Source organism: Mus musculus, chromosome 4 (assembly GCF_000001635.26).
Source record: "Mus musculus strain C57BL/6J chromosome 4, GRCm38.p6 C57BL/6J".
Taxonomy (NCBI): domain Eukaryota; kingdom Metazoa; phylum Chordata; class Mammalia; order Rodentia; family Muridae; genus Mus; species Mus musculus.
This window is the reverse complement of record NC_000070.6, coordinates 113885981-113901444: the sequence shown is the minus strand read 5'-3', so window position 1 is coordinate 113901444 and position 15464 is coordinate 113885981. Positions and strand designations below refer to the sequence as shown.

At 34.9% G+C, this 15464-nt stretch overlaps 1 protein-coding gene across 2 annotated transcripts in view; it reads left to right on the top strand.

Moving 5' to 3' along the window:
• Positions 1–15464, top strand: part of Skint5 (selection and upkeep of intraepithelial T cells 5) — a 521613-nt gene that overhangs the window by 98059 nt on the left and 408090 nt on the right. For both annotated transcript variants that reach the window (NM_001167878.1, NM_001167876.1), the window contains exon 9: positions 7587–7649. In NM_001167878.1, the coding sequence (NP_001161350.1) occupies positions 7587–7649 (63 nt within the window). The remainder of the gene's footprint in view (positions 1–7586; positions 7650–15464) is intronic.

The window sequence follows — 15464 nt, the reverse complement described above, 5'->3', positions numbered from 1 at the left end:
TTAATATGTATACATGCTGTGTGTCCAGATTCGGCAGATCGACCAGTCACTACACTACTATCTTCCACTAATATCAGATCCTTTAGAACCTGCAGTTTCTCGAGGATATGTGCTTTTGCTCTACTCTTCTTCTTCCTCCTACTTTGTGTCCACTCCATCTTTCATTTTCTCGTTCTACTCTCTCCCAACTTTCTATTCCATCTTCCTTTTATCTGCTCATGCATCAGCTCTCTCTCTCTCTCTCTCTCTCTCTCTCTCTCTCTCTCTCTCTCTCTCTCTCTCTCTCTCTTCCATCTCTTGTATTCTGTTGCTGACACTCTCATCTCTGGTTCCTGATTTCTTTCCTAGGTTTTCTATCTTCAGAGTTGTCTCCGTTTGGAGACAACTTTTGGAGTGGGTGGATAGGGGAGAGGGGGATATAGGGAATTTTGGGGGTAGCATTTTAAATGTAAATGAAGAAAATACCTACTAAAAATTGGAAAAAATAAGCTGGGAAGTTTTATAGGACATCACCTGTTGCTGACTCTTTCCTTATTCACAACTCCTCACAGGAGAGCAGAATTATAAACAAATAAAATTAGCCCCAGGACTATCCACTACATTCCACCTTTCTGCCTAATTAAAAGACTATTTTATCTCAGATTTAATAGTACACAATTATTAACAACTTATAATTTATAAAGTAGAAGAGATTTAACACCCATTCCATTATCTTTGTTAATTAAATAGAACCTCTGTCATCTATTCTTACTTATAAGAACTATAATTTTAAATCTGGCAATGCCTTGGCTTTAGATTCAAAGCCATCTGAAAACCATCCTCCCAAAACTTTTCCTCTAAAAGCAAAAACCTTGGGTTGGCTAGGAGATTATGAAGGTTTTCAACCCCATCAGAAATTCAAGAAGTAGATGATATTAACTAAAAGTATATGGGAAGGCCAACACAGCTTCCAAAACTTAGCCAGTCATTAGAGACTGCTGATCACAAACATAGTCCCTTACTTCAACACATTGGACCATATGTCTTTAGACAACTGGCTGTGGTCATTTTACTGACTTACAGAAACAGGAATAGTAAGGAAAAAACTACTCTGTCTTTGCATAATTAGGCTGTCTTAATCTGTATTTGTGTCCTTAATTTGGACAGTATTATGTCTGTAGATACAATGAGGCGATTTTTGCCTCGTGGCTGTTTCACCACATCTGGAGTAACTCAAAGATGACCAGTTTCTTCTTTGAATCCAATACAGGGAAAACTGTCAGGAGCAGACTAGTCTGACCACTAAGTAAATAAGTAATACTAAATATCGTACTCTGTGGAATTCTGACATTTTTAAACAACAACTATTTATGAGAAGTAATCTGGACTCTTCTCTGTTACTTACTCTCAGATATTTATTATTAAAATAACTTAAAACCACCTAACTATAATCTTCACTCCATGGAATTCCTATTTGGCACTTAATTCACAGACTTAACTATCTCAGATCTGTTTATAATAACAACAATAGAAGGACTGGATCTAAGACCTATACTTCAAAAGTTTTAGTATCAAAGAAAACCTCTAATAAACACCCAAGTCCTAAAGACTATGGAACAGGGATAATGAATCTTTATAACTTCTTCATGCTGATATGTGTGTTGAGATATTTCTGAAGGGAGCTGGAAAGGTAGGGAAATGGTGGATTCGTTAGTCTTAAGAAGGCCACATCAATGCTTGTCTCTGATTTTTGTGTCTTGACTGGCTCTGGATGAAAAACCAAACCATCAGAAGTATAGGCAGGTCAGTTCAGCATGTGTGAGGATGAAATTCACCAAAGGTTTACATAGTGTAATATATAAATCTCAAAACAAAATGTAATATCATCAAGCTATTATAAACTGCATGTTTTATTCTCTAGAATCTTGCTTTTCAGGGAGTCTCCCCCTATCAAATAAGATCTATATAACTCTTAAAGTTTTAAATACCTTAATCACCTTTTCCCAAAACACAATGGCAAAACCTTTTCCCAAAATCACCTTATCCTTCAAGTGGTATCCTGAAAAACCTGTAGCTTGCTTCTGTCTCAGATGAACAATACAATAAACACAGTACTCACAATCACACAGACTTTAGCCTATAGAGTCCTTTCTAATTTGTCATGCCAGGATATTAAACCTACATTTCTGTGGAGTCCATGTTAGAGAATATGAGTTTCCTGCAAATTTTATGAAATTGATACATACATCTATCATACCTGCTAATAAGAGACAGCTTGTCCAACTAGGATTCAAACTCAAAATTCCCATGGAGCTCATATTAGACAAAATATGAGTATCCTGCAATACCTAATAGACCAATATATCTTTATACCATTTTTAAAGCAATTAATTCAAACTTTCACTAATATCTGCCAATAAGAAGCAGCTAGATTTAATTGTTAAACTCTCCCTCTCTACCTAGAGCAGCAATCCTGTTATATGTTCTATTAGTTATATGCTCTACCTTGAGACACAGTTATTTATTTAATTAATACCTATTATAATATCTGTTATGCTCTCTACCTGGAGCTGCAAACTTCAGTTAATTAACACCTGTTCATAGCAGGCAATTATTACTGCTTTCTACACTTGGAGTCAGTGACTAATATTCCTTTTCTAGTTCTGACCTGCAGATGAAATTTCCCATTATTAAGTGTCAAAAGGTTAGATTTCTGTCTTTATATCAATGAGTTACCTGGTCCAGAGAACTTTCTACTTTTGTTTCTTGATTCTTTACTCACAGGGAGGTGCTGAGGATAAAAAAGCACACTTTTTCTATGTCCCTGATTGGGGTGAGGAAGACAGGTTAGAGAGTTAAGGATAAGGGAAAGCTAACACAGAAAGGATCTGTCCAATGTAGATGCCTCTGTTCCATTCTTTAGCCCTCTCAAACCCAGCTACTTACAAATTTATCCTGTTGCAGCCTATATTGCTGCACATGCTCCATTCAGTGGTTTGAGGGCAGTGGAATTTTTATCTCAGGTTATTTGAACTCAAATGAATAAGTTGTGCTCTATTTTGTTGTGATAAAATGGCCTGCCAATGTAATCACTGCTCAATCAATATGAATAGATGCTGTGTTACTAGATTATGCAGATAAACCACTACACTATGATCTTCTATGTCTTTGAGACAATTTTAAACTTGCAGTTTCTCTGAGTGATTATCACTGCTCTCTCTACTTGTAGTCAGTGTCTAATATTCATTTTCTAGTTATGAAATGCAGGTGAAATTTTCCAACTTTAAGTATCAAAAGATTATATTTCTGTCATTATATCAATGAGTTACCTGGTCCAGCGATCTTGTACCTTTGTTTTCCTGATTCTTTTTTCTGCTCCTATTTTCTTCTTTTCCCTCTTCTCCTGTGTCCTCTACCTTTCCATTTTTTTCTACATCTCTTTCCCACATTTCTGCTCCACCTTCTCTTTATATGTCCAATGTAGTGTTTCATTCTTCTCCAAATTGTATAACTATCATTTTTAAGCCATGAGTTGAATGTAACATAAAATTAATATTTTAACATATATAATGATTTTTCTCTTTTTGGAGTGCAAACCTAACATAGACACAAGTAAATTGGGATATATGTGTAATGTTACTATATAAACTAATAATGTCTGGGAGTTAAAGGCAACCCAATAGAGAAAAAAAATGATTTATTTTGGTGAGGTTCAAAAACTGCAATCAATTGTGATGTGTCTTCATGAAAATATCCTAAATACATCCCTATATGTGATGTATTTAGGCCTTAAAAATAAAAAACCTCAAACTGATGTGTATTCTTGCCAAAGTTTTCCCTGACCAGAGCCAATTAAATTAATCTAGATGTCATCAATGGATGCAGCATGGTCATCATATAAGCAGTTGGGAATGAATGTCTCTGAATGACTTTATCCATATTTTGTCCGTATACTCCATTTTTATTTTTTTCCCCGGTGGTGCCTTAGACAATGCTGTTTTGAAAAGGTGGAGTTGCATTTATATGAATTACTGAATTAACTTTAACAATGTTCATTCTGATTTAAGTTAATGATATAGCTTGATATTGAATCATGTGTGTCCATACCCAGGATGCATAGGAATGTCGAGATATAGAATTATCTATCTTTTAATAAATGAGGCTCAATCATTAACCTCTTATACATATTTGTATCAGAAAAGCATATAAACTTGCTGGTACACCAAAGTTGACGTCCTTAAAATCACTGGTCATTTTTGGGCCTCCCAGTAAGTTGATTTTTTTTATAACAAGGATTATGTGGAAAGCAAACATTAGCTACTTTTAACTGTAAGCTGTGTGAGAATGATCAATCTGAAGATAAGCCATCTGTGCAGCTTAACCACAAAAACTACACCTTTCCCGGAGTACTACTCAGCTATTAAAAAGAATGAATTTATGAAATTCCTAGCCAAATGGATGGACCTGGAGGGCATCATCTTGAGTGAGGTAACACATTCACAAAGGAACTCACACAATATGTACTCACTGATAAGTGGATATTAGCCCAAAACCTAGGATATCCAAGATATAAGATACAATTTCCTAAACACATGAAACTCAAGAAAAATGAAGACTGAAGTGTGGACACTATGCCCCTCCTTAGAAGTGGGAACAAAACACCCTTGGAAGGAGGTACAGAGACAAAGTTTGGAGCTGAGATAAAAAGATGGACCGTGTAGAGACTGCCATATCCGGGGATCCATCCCATAATCACCTTCCAAATGCTGACACCATTGCATACACTAGCAAGATTATGCTGAAAGGACCCTGATATAGCTGTCTCTTGTCAGAGTATGCCTGGGCCTAGCAAACATAGAAGTGAATGCTCACAGTCGGCTATTGGATGGATCACATGGCCCCCAATGAAGGAGCTAGAGAAAGTACCCAAGAAGCTAAAGGGATCTGCAACCCTATAGGTGGAACAACATTATGAACTAACCAGTACCCCGGATCTCTTGACTCTAGCTGCATATGTATTAAAAGATGGCCTAGGCGGCCATCACTGGAAAGAGAGGCCCATTGGACACGCAAACTTTATATGCCCCAGTACAGGGGAACGCCAGGGCCAAAAAAGGGGAGTGGGTGGGTAGGGGAGTAGGGGTGGGTGGCTATGGGGGACTTTTGGTATAGCATTGGAAATGTTAATGAGCTAAATACCTAATAAAAAATGGAAAAAAAAAGAAACCTCAAAACCTATCTCCAATGCCACACACACACACACACACACACACACACACACACACACACACAAATAAAAAAATAAAAAATAAAAAAATGCCTCCTTTCTGTTACATAAGTTGCGTGCAGTCAGTGACATGTTATGAATCATGTAATGAAGGATGAGATATCTCAGAGTTTTGTGTACCTATAGAAGGACGTTCTGAGTGTGTCAATCTTTCTTCACATATCACCAGGCCACAAGCCTCATTGGTGAATCTTCACTGTTTCAGTAACATGGAGATGCACTTCAAAGGCATGGTTCACAATCATTAAAGTAATTGCAAGTAAATCATAATGCAAAAAATTTGAAAATTTATGATAAGCCATCATAAGGTTTCACTGGTGAAGATAAAACATTTAAAGGCAGCTTGTTGACATTCCCACAAGTAATTTTCCCACAGGAATGAAAGATGAATTAAAACCAGAACAAAAATCAAAGAAAGAGATACTGCTAAGTACAATAGTAAAAATCAAGGCTTTGAAAGAAAAAGTGGTGGGGGGAGAAGTTAGCTTATAATTTCGCAAATATGGAAGGAGGGAACAAGTTACCAGTTGCAAAGGACCACTCTTTTGGTATAAAACTTTATAACCCATGTTCAAAATATATTCAAATGAGAAGGAATAAGAACACATGGTAACAGTTCTCAGATATTTAGATCTAGCATGTATTTTAGGTTTAGTATTGGAAAGACAAAAAATAAGTTATGATGTTTAGAGAATAGATTGTATCTCCAATGATGAAGTTCAGAAGATTTTAAATTAAAAGGGAGTTAATCAGAACCAGACTTGTCATAACACTACATTGAAATTCTTTGGAAAATGTGGGTACCACAGAACTGGGGAAACAGTAATATGACTATGCATTCAACGTGGTCTAACGCAATATAAAGATATCCAAATAGATGGACTGACTCACAGACACTGGGACCCATCAACTATATCGAGGCAAGGTTTTTTTTTTTTATTATTATATTAGAGACTCGAGAACAATAGCAAATGGAAAGGCATAAAAAAAAAAACTATTGTGTAATAGCAGAGCTATCCAATGCCTAGCTTACTATCCTGTTTTTAAGTTTTTTCAAAAATCCCAAATATAGAGATTATTAGATTCTGTCTCTGAACTTCTTCAGACTTGCTGAGACTATTGGCAGTATATAATCTTTGAGAGGTGGAAAAGGCTTTGACAGATCTGGAAAACTTACACTGATATTTAAGTTGAATTCTGAAATGAGTTCACGCAATCAAGATGGGATTCATATAGGAGAACGTATAAAAATGGTCTGCTAGGTTCACTCAAAAATGAAAATGACATCTCACATGCTAGGGTTATTTTCATTGAAATATCAAATGTTATGTACCAGTTGGCATTACTGATCCATGAAGCAAACCAAATGGCATGGTGTTACAGGGATAGACCCAATTCAAAGGGAATAAACTGAAATCTAAATTCAGACTCAATTAGACCATGCTGAAATAGACAGTACAACACAGATTTGCAGCTTTAAATTCTTGTGGAAAAGCTAGATGGGCAAGTAAATTTCCTCTTATTGGCAAATATTGTACAATCTCTTTACAAATCTTCAGTGATATTTAATTAATATTCGTCATAACCATGAACACATCATATGATATTAAGATGCAAGGCATGGTATGATAGGGATCTGGGTGTTTTAAAATGTGAATAACTTGTGAATAATTAAGTACTTAGACCATAAAAAGCTGAGATATATCCTATGGTGATTTGGAGACAGACATAACTGATATTACTTCTAATATGAGTCATGGTACTACACTAAGTCATCCTACACCTAGAGAACTCTGAATTGTACATGTTTAGAGACCCAGATTTAGGAAATTTTGCCCTTTGTAAATATGTTGAGTACAATCTGCTATAGGTATCTGGTCTCAAAATGTCCGGTGCATTTATTGTGGGAAATTTGTTCATTTTCAACATAATAACAAACAAGGTATCTTTAGGGCAATGCTTGTCCTAGGTATGAATTAAAAAGAAAGTCTACATTCCAGGTGTGTTTATTTTATGAGACAAGCACTACTGTTGGACAAAAAGCATATGTCCAAGAGAGATAAACAACACATTTTCCTTACATCAGAAAATAAACGAGGACCTAGGTGGAGGCCTCACAGTGAAAAAAGCAAACTGTTTCCCTTTGTTGGTTAGGAAAGAATTTGCAGTCAAAAATATCTCAAAATTATGAAGATCTAATATATGCCATGTCAAGCATTGCTGCTCTAGACATGGCAATAGAAAACATAGTACTCAATCCTCCCAAACCTCAATGATACAAAAAGAGAAACTAAATCAATGTATGGTCTTTTGCCTACAGAAAAAAAAGAGTGGCTGTTGAAAAGCATTCAATCAAGTATTCAAAGTGCCATTGTGGATCGAGGTATGATCAATGAAGATATAAAAATAGAAATAAAACCCATGGTTACTGAAAAATGCTATAATATAATTTAATGGTATAAGTGGGATTTCCCTATTGACCCTGAATCCATAATTGCAAAGAAAATCTGCTACAGGTGAAAGAATAAGAGGGTTTGGTAGTACAAGGAAATATGTTAATATTCAGCTCTTCTTGATCAAACACCAAATAATATTTGGAAATAAATAGCATTGAAATAGGAGGCTTGATTGAAAAAGGAGCATATGCAACATTGATTTCCATTAAGTTTGAAACACAGACTGCAATAATTTAAAGGCTTTTACAATGTTCATAGGTAGTAGAATGTTATCAGGAATCACAGGGAGAGAGAGAGAGAGAGAGAGAGAGAGAGAGAGAGAGAGAGAGAGAGAGAGAGAGAGAGAGAGAGAGAGAGGGAGAGAGAGAGAGAGAAACAATGTTGAGTGTAATTTGTGTGTGTAGATGGTCAAGTGTCAAACTAGAGGTCTTATATCCATGACATGCCCAAAAATGTATGTGGACAAGATCTTTCCTAACATTTGAGTACAGGGTTTCATATTCCTGTAAGACAAGAAACACTATGATGAAGTGTAGGAGGAAAGGAAGGAGGCTTCAGGGGGAAGATATTGATAAATATACTCAAAACAACCCAAGGCTTTGCCCATTTAACACACCCAGGAAATAACCAGAAAAAAAAAAGATATATAATTTAAAGGAGGAAAATAGCTTAAATGCCAAGAGCCCTATCACAGAAATGTTTATCTCCAAAACCTGTATTAGTTGATAAGTGTCTGTAGGCAAAGGAAATATGATAGTAGACTGCCTATATGATACAAGAAAAACGGGAAACAAAAGATATATAGGGTTCTGCTACCTCTTCAGAATTCCCTGCATTTGTTATGAAAAAGTAAAAGGGAAAATTTTGGACTGTTAATAGATTTTGAGCTGAAGTAAATATTAATGAGTATTCCCATTACAGTCTTTTGTTTTCATTACCTTTCTTATGATCTAAGCAATGATTGTAATTGATTTGAAGGGCTGAATTTTACTGTCCATTTTAGTGAGCAGGAAAGAGAAAGGTTTGCTTTATTTTCCCTAATTATAACAATGATTAATCCCTGAAAATTATTAAAGGATAACTTATTCTATAAGGATGGTTGAAAAGTCCTTCACCATGTCAAAACATTCTTCTAAACTCACTGGAAATAAATTGTAGGTAAAATAGTCAATGCCTAAATTTTCATTACCTGGATGTATGTTTGTTGCCTGCTTTCTAGCACACATACTTCAAAGAAATCTTTAAAGAAAGAGTGTACAATCCATTATGCTGGCTGTGAATGAAGGAGATAACTCAATTCAAATAGCCGTGCATGGTAGAGTATTTGATGTCCCTGAACACATAAGTAAACAACTCTACATGAGAATATAGTATGCATGCATAGTAATGTGCTACAGTAAATCTCTAACACAAATATGCCCCTCTCATTAAAAGACAACTAAATTAATATGAGTATATGCTGTGTGCCTAGATTGGGCAGATCTACCTGTCACTATACTACTATCTTCCACTAATATGAGACCCTTTAGAACCTGCAGTTTTTCCAGGCTATGTGCTTCCTCTCTACTTTTCGCCTTCTTCCTATTCTGTGTCCACTCCTTTTTTCATTTTCTCTTTCTACTCTCTCCCAATGTTCTACTCCATTTTCCCTTTTTCTGCTCTGGCTTCAACTCTTTCTTTCTTTCTTTCTTTCTTTCTTTCTTTCTTTCTTTCTTTCTTTCTTTCTTTCTTTCTTTCCTTTATTTATTTTTTATTATTTTTACAAAATAAGCTAGGGAGTTTAATAGTACATCACCTGTGTCCTGACTCTTTCCTTATTCACAACACCTCACAGGAAAGCAAAATTATCTTCAAATAAAATCAGCCCCAAGTTTACCCACTACATTCTTCCCTTCTTTCCAATTAAAAGATTGTTTTATCTCAGATTTAATAGTACATAATAATTACTGTTTTGTAATTTATGAAATAGAAAAGGTTTAACACCCAATCCATTATCTTTGTTAATGAAATAGAACCTCTGTCAACAGTTCTTACTTTTAGAATTTTAATTTTATATCTTGCTATGTCTTGACATTAGATTCAAAGCCATCTGAACACCATCCTCCCAAAACTGTTCCTATCAAAGTAAAATTCCTGGGTTGGCTAGGAGATTACTGAGATTTTCATCCCCATCAGAATCCAAGAAGATGATATTAACGAAAAATATATAGGAAGACCAACACAGCTTCCAAAACTTAGCCAAGTATTAGAGAGTGCGGATCACAGGCATAGTCCCTTACTTCAGCCTATTGGAGCATATGGCTTTAGAAAACTGTCTGTGGTCATTTTACTCACTTACAGAAACAGGTATATTAAAGAAAAGACCACTCTGACTTGGCATACACAGGCTGTCTTAATCTGTATTTGTGTCCTTACTTTGGACAATATTATGTCTGTAGATGCAATGAGGCAATTCTTGCCTAGTGGCTGTTTCACCACATCTGGAATAACTCAAAGATGGTCAGTTACTTCTTTGAATCCAATACAGGGAAATCTGCCAGGAGCAGAGTAGTCTGAACACCACATGAATAAATAACATTAAATATAATATTCTGTGGACATCTGACATGTTAAAAACCAACTATCTACGTGAAATAATCTGGACTGTTCTCTGTTACTTACTCTCAGGCATTTATTATCAAAATAACTTAAAACACCCTAACTATAATCTTAGCTCCATGAAATTCCTTTTTGGCACTTAACTCACAGACTTAAATATCTCAGATCAGTTTAAAGTAATAACAATAGAAGGGCTGGGTCTAAGACATGTACTTTAAATGTTCAGTATTAACGAAAACCAATAATAACCACCCCCAGTCCTAAAGACTATGGAACTGGGACAAAGAGTCTTTAAAAATTCTTCAAGCTGATATTGATGTTGAGATATTTCTGAAGTGAGTGAAAAGGTAGGTAAATGGGGCAATTCATTAGCCTTAAGAAGACCAAACCAATTATTGTCTCTGCTGTCTGTGTCTTGACTGGATCTGGAGGAAAAACCAAACCATCAGGAGTTCAGGCAGGTCAGTTCAGCATGTCTGAGGATGAAATTCTCTAAAGTTTACATACTGAAATGTATAAATCTCAAAACAAAATTTTAATATCATCAAGATAAACTTTTTTGTTTTATTATCTAGAATCTTTTTTTAGGGAGTCTCCTCCTATTAAATAAGATCTATATTACTCTTGAAATTTTAAATATCTTCATCACCTTTTCCAAAATCACAAAGGCAAACCCGTTTCCCAAAATCAACTTTTCCTTCAAATTATAGGCTGAAAAACCTGTGGCTTGCCTCTGTACCAGAGGAATAATAAAACAACCACAATACTGAAAAATCAAGCAAAATTTACCCTGTAGAGTTCTTTCTAATTTATCATGCCAGGATACTAAACCTAAATTCCCATGGAGACCATGTTAGAAAATAAGAGTTTCCTGCAAATTTTATGAAATTGAACCATGCATCTATCATACCTGTTTATAAAAGGCAGCCTGTGAGAGCAGAATTTAAACCCATAATTCCCATGGAGACCATGTTAGACAAAATATGAGTGTCCTGAAATACTTATTAGAGCAATTTATCTTTATAGCATTTTTAAAACAATTAATTCAAACTTTCGCTAATACCTGCCAATAGGAAGCAGCTAGAGTTAATTGTTAAATTCTTTCTCTACCTAGAGCAGAAGGCCTGTTATGTGACCTATTAGTTAAGTCCTAAAACTTGTGACAGAGATAATTATTTAATTAATATCTATTATAATTTCTGTCTGTTATTCTCTCTACTTGAAGCCACAAACTTCACTTAATTAACACCTGTTCACAGCAGGCAATCATCTCTGCTTTCTCTTCTTGGAATCAATGACTAATATTCCCTTTCTAGTTCTGAAGTGCAGGTGAAATTTCCCATTATTATGTGTCAAAAGGTTAGATTTCTGTCTTTATATCAATGAGTTATCTGGTCCAGAGAACTTTGTACTTCTGTTTCTTGATTCTTTATTCACAGGGATGTGCTTAGGGTAAAAAGAGACACTTCTTCTGTGTCCCTGATTGGGGTGAGGAAGACAGGATAGAGAGAGAAGGATAAGGGAAAGCTAACACAGAAAGGATCTGACCGGTGTAGATGCCTCTCTGCCATTCTCTAGCTCTCTCAAATCCATCTACATCCACCAGTTCGAATCAACAAGTTGTGCTCTATTTTGTTTTGATCAAATGGCCTAGCAATGAAAACACAACTCAATCAACATGAATAGATGTTGTGTTACTAGATTATGCAGATCTATCAATATACTATGATCTTCTATGTCTATGAGACCATTTAGAACTTGTATTTTCTCCAGGTGATTATCACTGCTCTCTCTACTCGTAGTCAGTGTCTAATATTCCCTTTCTAGTTCTGAAATGCAGGTGAAATTTCCCATAATTAATTATTAAAAGAATATTATATTTCTTTCTTTATATCAATGAATTACCTGGTCCAGCTAACTTTTCCCTTTCTTTCCTGATTCTTTTTTCTGCTCCTATTTTCTTCTTTTCCCTCCTCCTCTCTGTCCTCTCCCTTCACATTTTATCTTCTTCTCTATCCCAACTTTCTGCTCCACCTACTCTTTATTTGTCCAATGTAGTGTTTCATTCTTCTTCAAATTATATAATTGTCATTTTAAGTCATGAAGTGAATGCAACATAAAATTAATATTTTAATATATCAATGCAGAACAAGACATATGATTTTTCTCTTTTTGAGTGCAAACTTAACATAGATATAAATAAATTGTGATATATGTGTGATGTTAATATGTAAACTAAGATTGTCTGGAAGTTAAAGGCAACCCAATAGAGTGAAAAAAGATTTATTTTGGTGAGGTTCAAAACTGAAATCTATTGTGATGTGTCTTCATGAAAATATCATAAATAAATTCATCCCTATATGTGATGTGTATACACCTTAAATATAAAATCCACAAACTCATGCATATTCTTGGCAAAGTTCTCCCCGAAAAGAGCCCATTAAATTAATCTAGATATCATCAATGGATGCAGTATGCTCACCATATAAGCAGTTGGGAATGAATGTTCCTGAATGCCTTTATCCAGATTTTGTCCCTATATTCCTTTCTTTTTTACTGTTGGCACTTTAGGCAATGCTGTTTCAAAAGGGTGCAGTTGCATTTATATGAATTACTGAATTAACTTTAACAATGTTCATTCTGAATCAAGTTAATGATAGAGCTTGATATTGAATCATGTGTGTCCATACCCATGATGCAGAGGAATATAGAGATATAGAGTTGTCTATCTTTTAATCATTGAGGCTCAATTCATTAACCTCTTATACATAATTGTATCAGAAAAAGCACAAGAACTTGCTGGATCACCAAAGTTGATGTCCTTAGAATCACTGGTCATTTATGGGTCTCCCAGTAAGTTGAATTTTTTTTTTTTTCTAAAAAAATTCTGGAGAGCAAACATTAGCTACTTTTAACTATAAGCTGTGTGAGGATTATCAATCTGAAAATAAGCCATCTGTGCAGCTTAAACTCAAGAACTACACCTTTCTCCATGTGATATGAAAAAAGTCTCTTTTCAGTTCCGTAAGTTCCATGCAGACAGTAACATGTTATGAATCATGTAATGAAGGATGAGATATATCAGAGTTTTGTGTACCTATAGAAGGATGTTCTGAGTGTCAATCCTTGTTCACAAAGCATCAGGCCATAAGTTTTATTGGTGAATCTTCACTGTTTTAGTAACATGGCGATGCACTTCAAATGCATGGCACACAATCATTGAAATAATTGCAAGTAAATCATAATGCAAAAAATTTGTAAATTCATGGTAAACCAAAATAATCCTTCACTTGCTAAGATAAAACATTTCAAGGAGGCTTGTTGGGATCCACACAAATAATTTTCCCACAGGAATGAAAGATGAGTTAAAACCAGAACAAAAAAAAAAAAAAAAAGAGGAATCATGCTGTGTACAATAATAAAAATGAAGGCTTTGAAGGAAAAAGTGGTTAGGGAAGATGTTAGCTTATAATTTCACAAATATGGAAGGAGTGAATAAGTTACCAGTTGCAAAGGACCACTCTTTTGGTATAAAACTTTATAACCCATGTTCAAAATATACTCAAATGAGAAGGAATAAGAACACAGGTTAACAGTGCTCAAATATTTGGATCTAGCATGTATTTCAGGTTCAGTACTGGAAAGGCAAAAACGTTATAATATTTAGGGAATAGATTGTATCTCCAATGATTAAGTTCAGAAGATTTTTATATTAAAAGGGAGTTAATCAGAACCAGAGTGATCATAACACTACATTGAAATTCTTTGGAAAATGTGGATACTACAGAACTGGAGAGACAATAATATGACTATGCATTCACATGGTCTAAGACAATATAAAAACATCCAAATTGATGGCCTGACTCACAGACACTGGGACACCTCAACTATTTCCAGTTAGATTTTCTTATAATATCAGAGATTGGAGAAAAATAGCAAATCGATAAGCCTCAAAAACTATTGTGTAATAGCAGAGCTATCCAGTGCCCTGATTACTATGCTGTTTACAAGTTGTTTCAAGAATCCCAAATATAGAGATAATTAGATTCTGTCTCTGAACTTCTTCAGACTTTTTGAGACTATTGGCAGGATATAATCTTTGAGAGGTAGAAAAGGCTTTGACAGATCTGAATGACTTACACTGATATTTAAGTTGAATTCTGAAAAGAGTTAATGCAATCAAGATGGGATTATATATATAGGAGAATATACAAAAAATGATCTGTTAGGTTCACTCAAAAAAGAAAGTGAAATCTGGCATGCTAAGTAAATTTTCATTGAAATATCAAATGCTATTTACCAGTTGGCATTAATGATCCATGAAGCGAATGAAATGGCATGATGTTACAGGTATGGACCCAATTCAAAGGGAATAAGCTGAAATCTAAATTCAGACTCAATTAGATCATGCTGAAATAGATAGTACAACACAGCTTTGCAGCTTTAAATTCTTGTCAAAAAGCTAGATGGGCAAGTAAAATTCCTATCTTATTAGCAAAGATTGTACAATCTCTTTAGAAATTTTCACTGATATTTAATTAATATTGGTCATAGCCATGAATACATCATATGATATTAAGATGCAAGACATGGTATGATAGGAATCAGGGTGTTTGAAAATGTGAATAACTTGTGAATACTTAGATCATTAAAGGCTGAGATACATCCTATGGTGGAATGGAGAGGGATACAATTGATATTGCTTCTAATATAAATCATGGTACTACACTAAGTCATGCTACATCTAAAGAACTGTGAATTGTACATGTTTAGAGACCCAGATTTAGGAAATATTTCCCTTTGTAAATATATTATGTACAATCTGCTATTTGCTAGGTATTTGGTCTCAAAATGTCTGGCTCATTTGTTGTGGGAAATTTGTTCATTTCCAACATAATAACAAACAAGGCATCTCTAGGGCAATGGTTGTCCTAGGTATGAATCAAAATGAAAGTCTAAATTCTAGGAGTGTCCATTTTATGAGACAAGCACTACCATTGGACAAAAAGCATAGGCACAAGAGATAAACAACGCATTTTCCTGACATCAGAAAATAAATGAGGACCTAGGTGGAGGCCTCACAGTGAATAAAAGCAAGCTGTTTCCCTTTGTTAGCTAGGAAAGACTTTGCAGTCAAAAATATC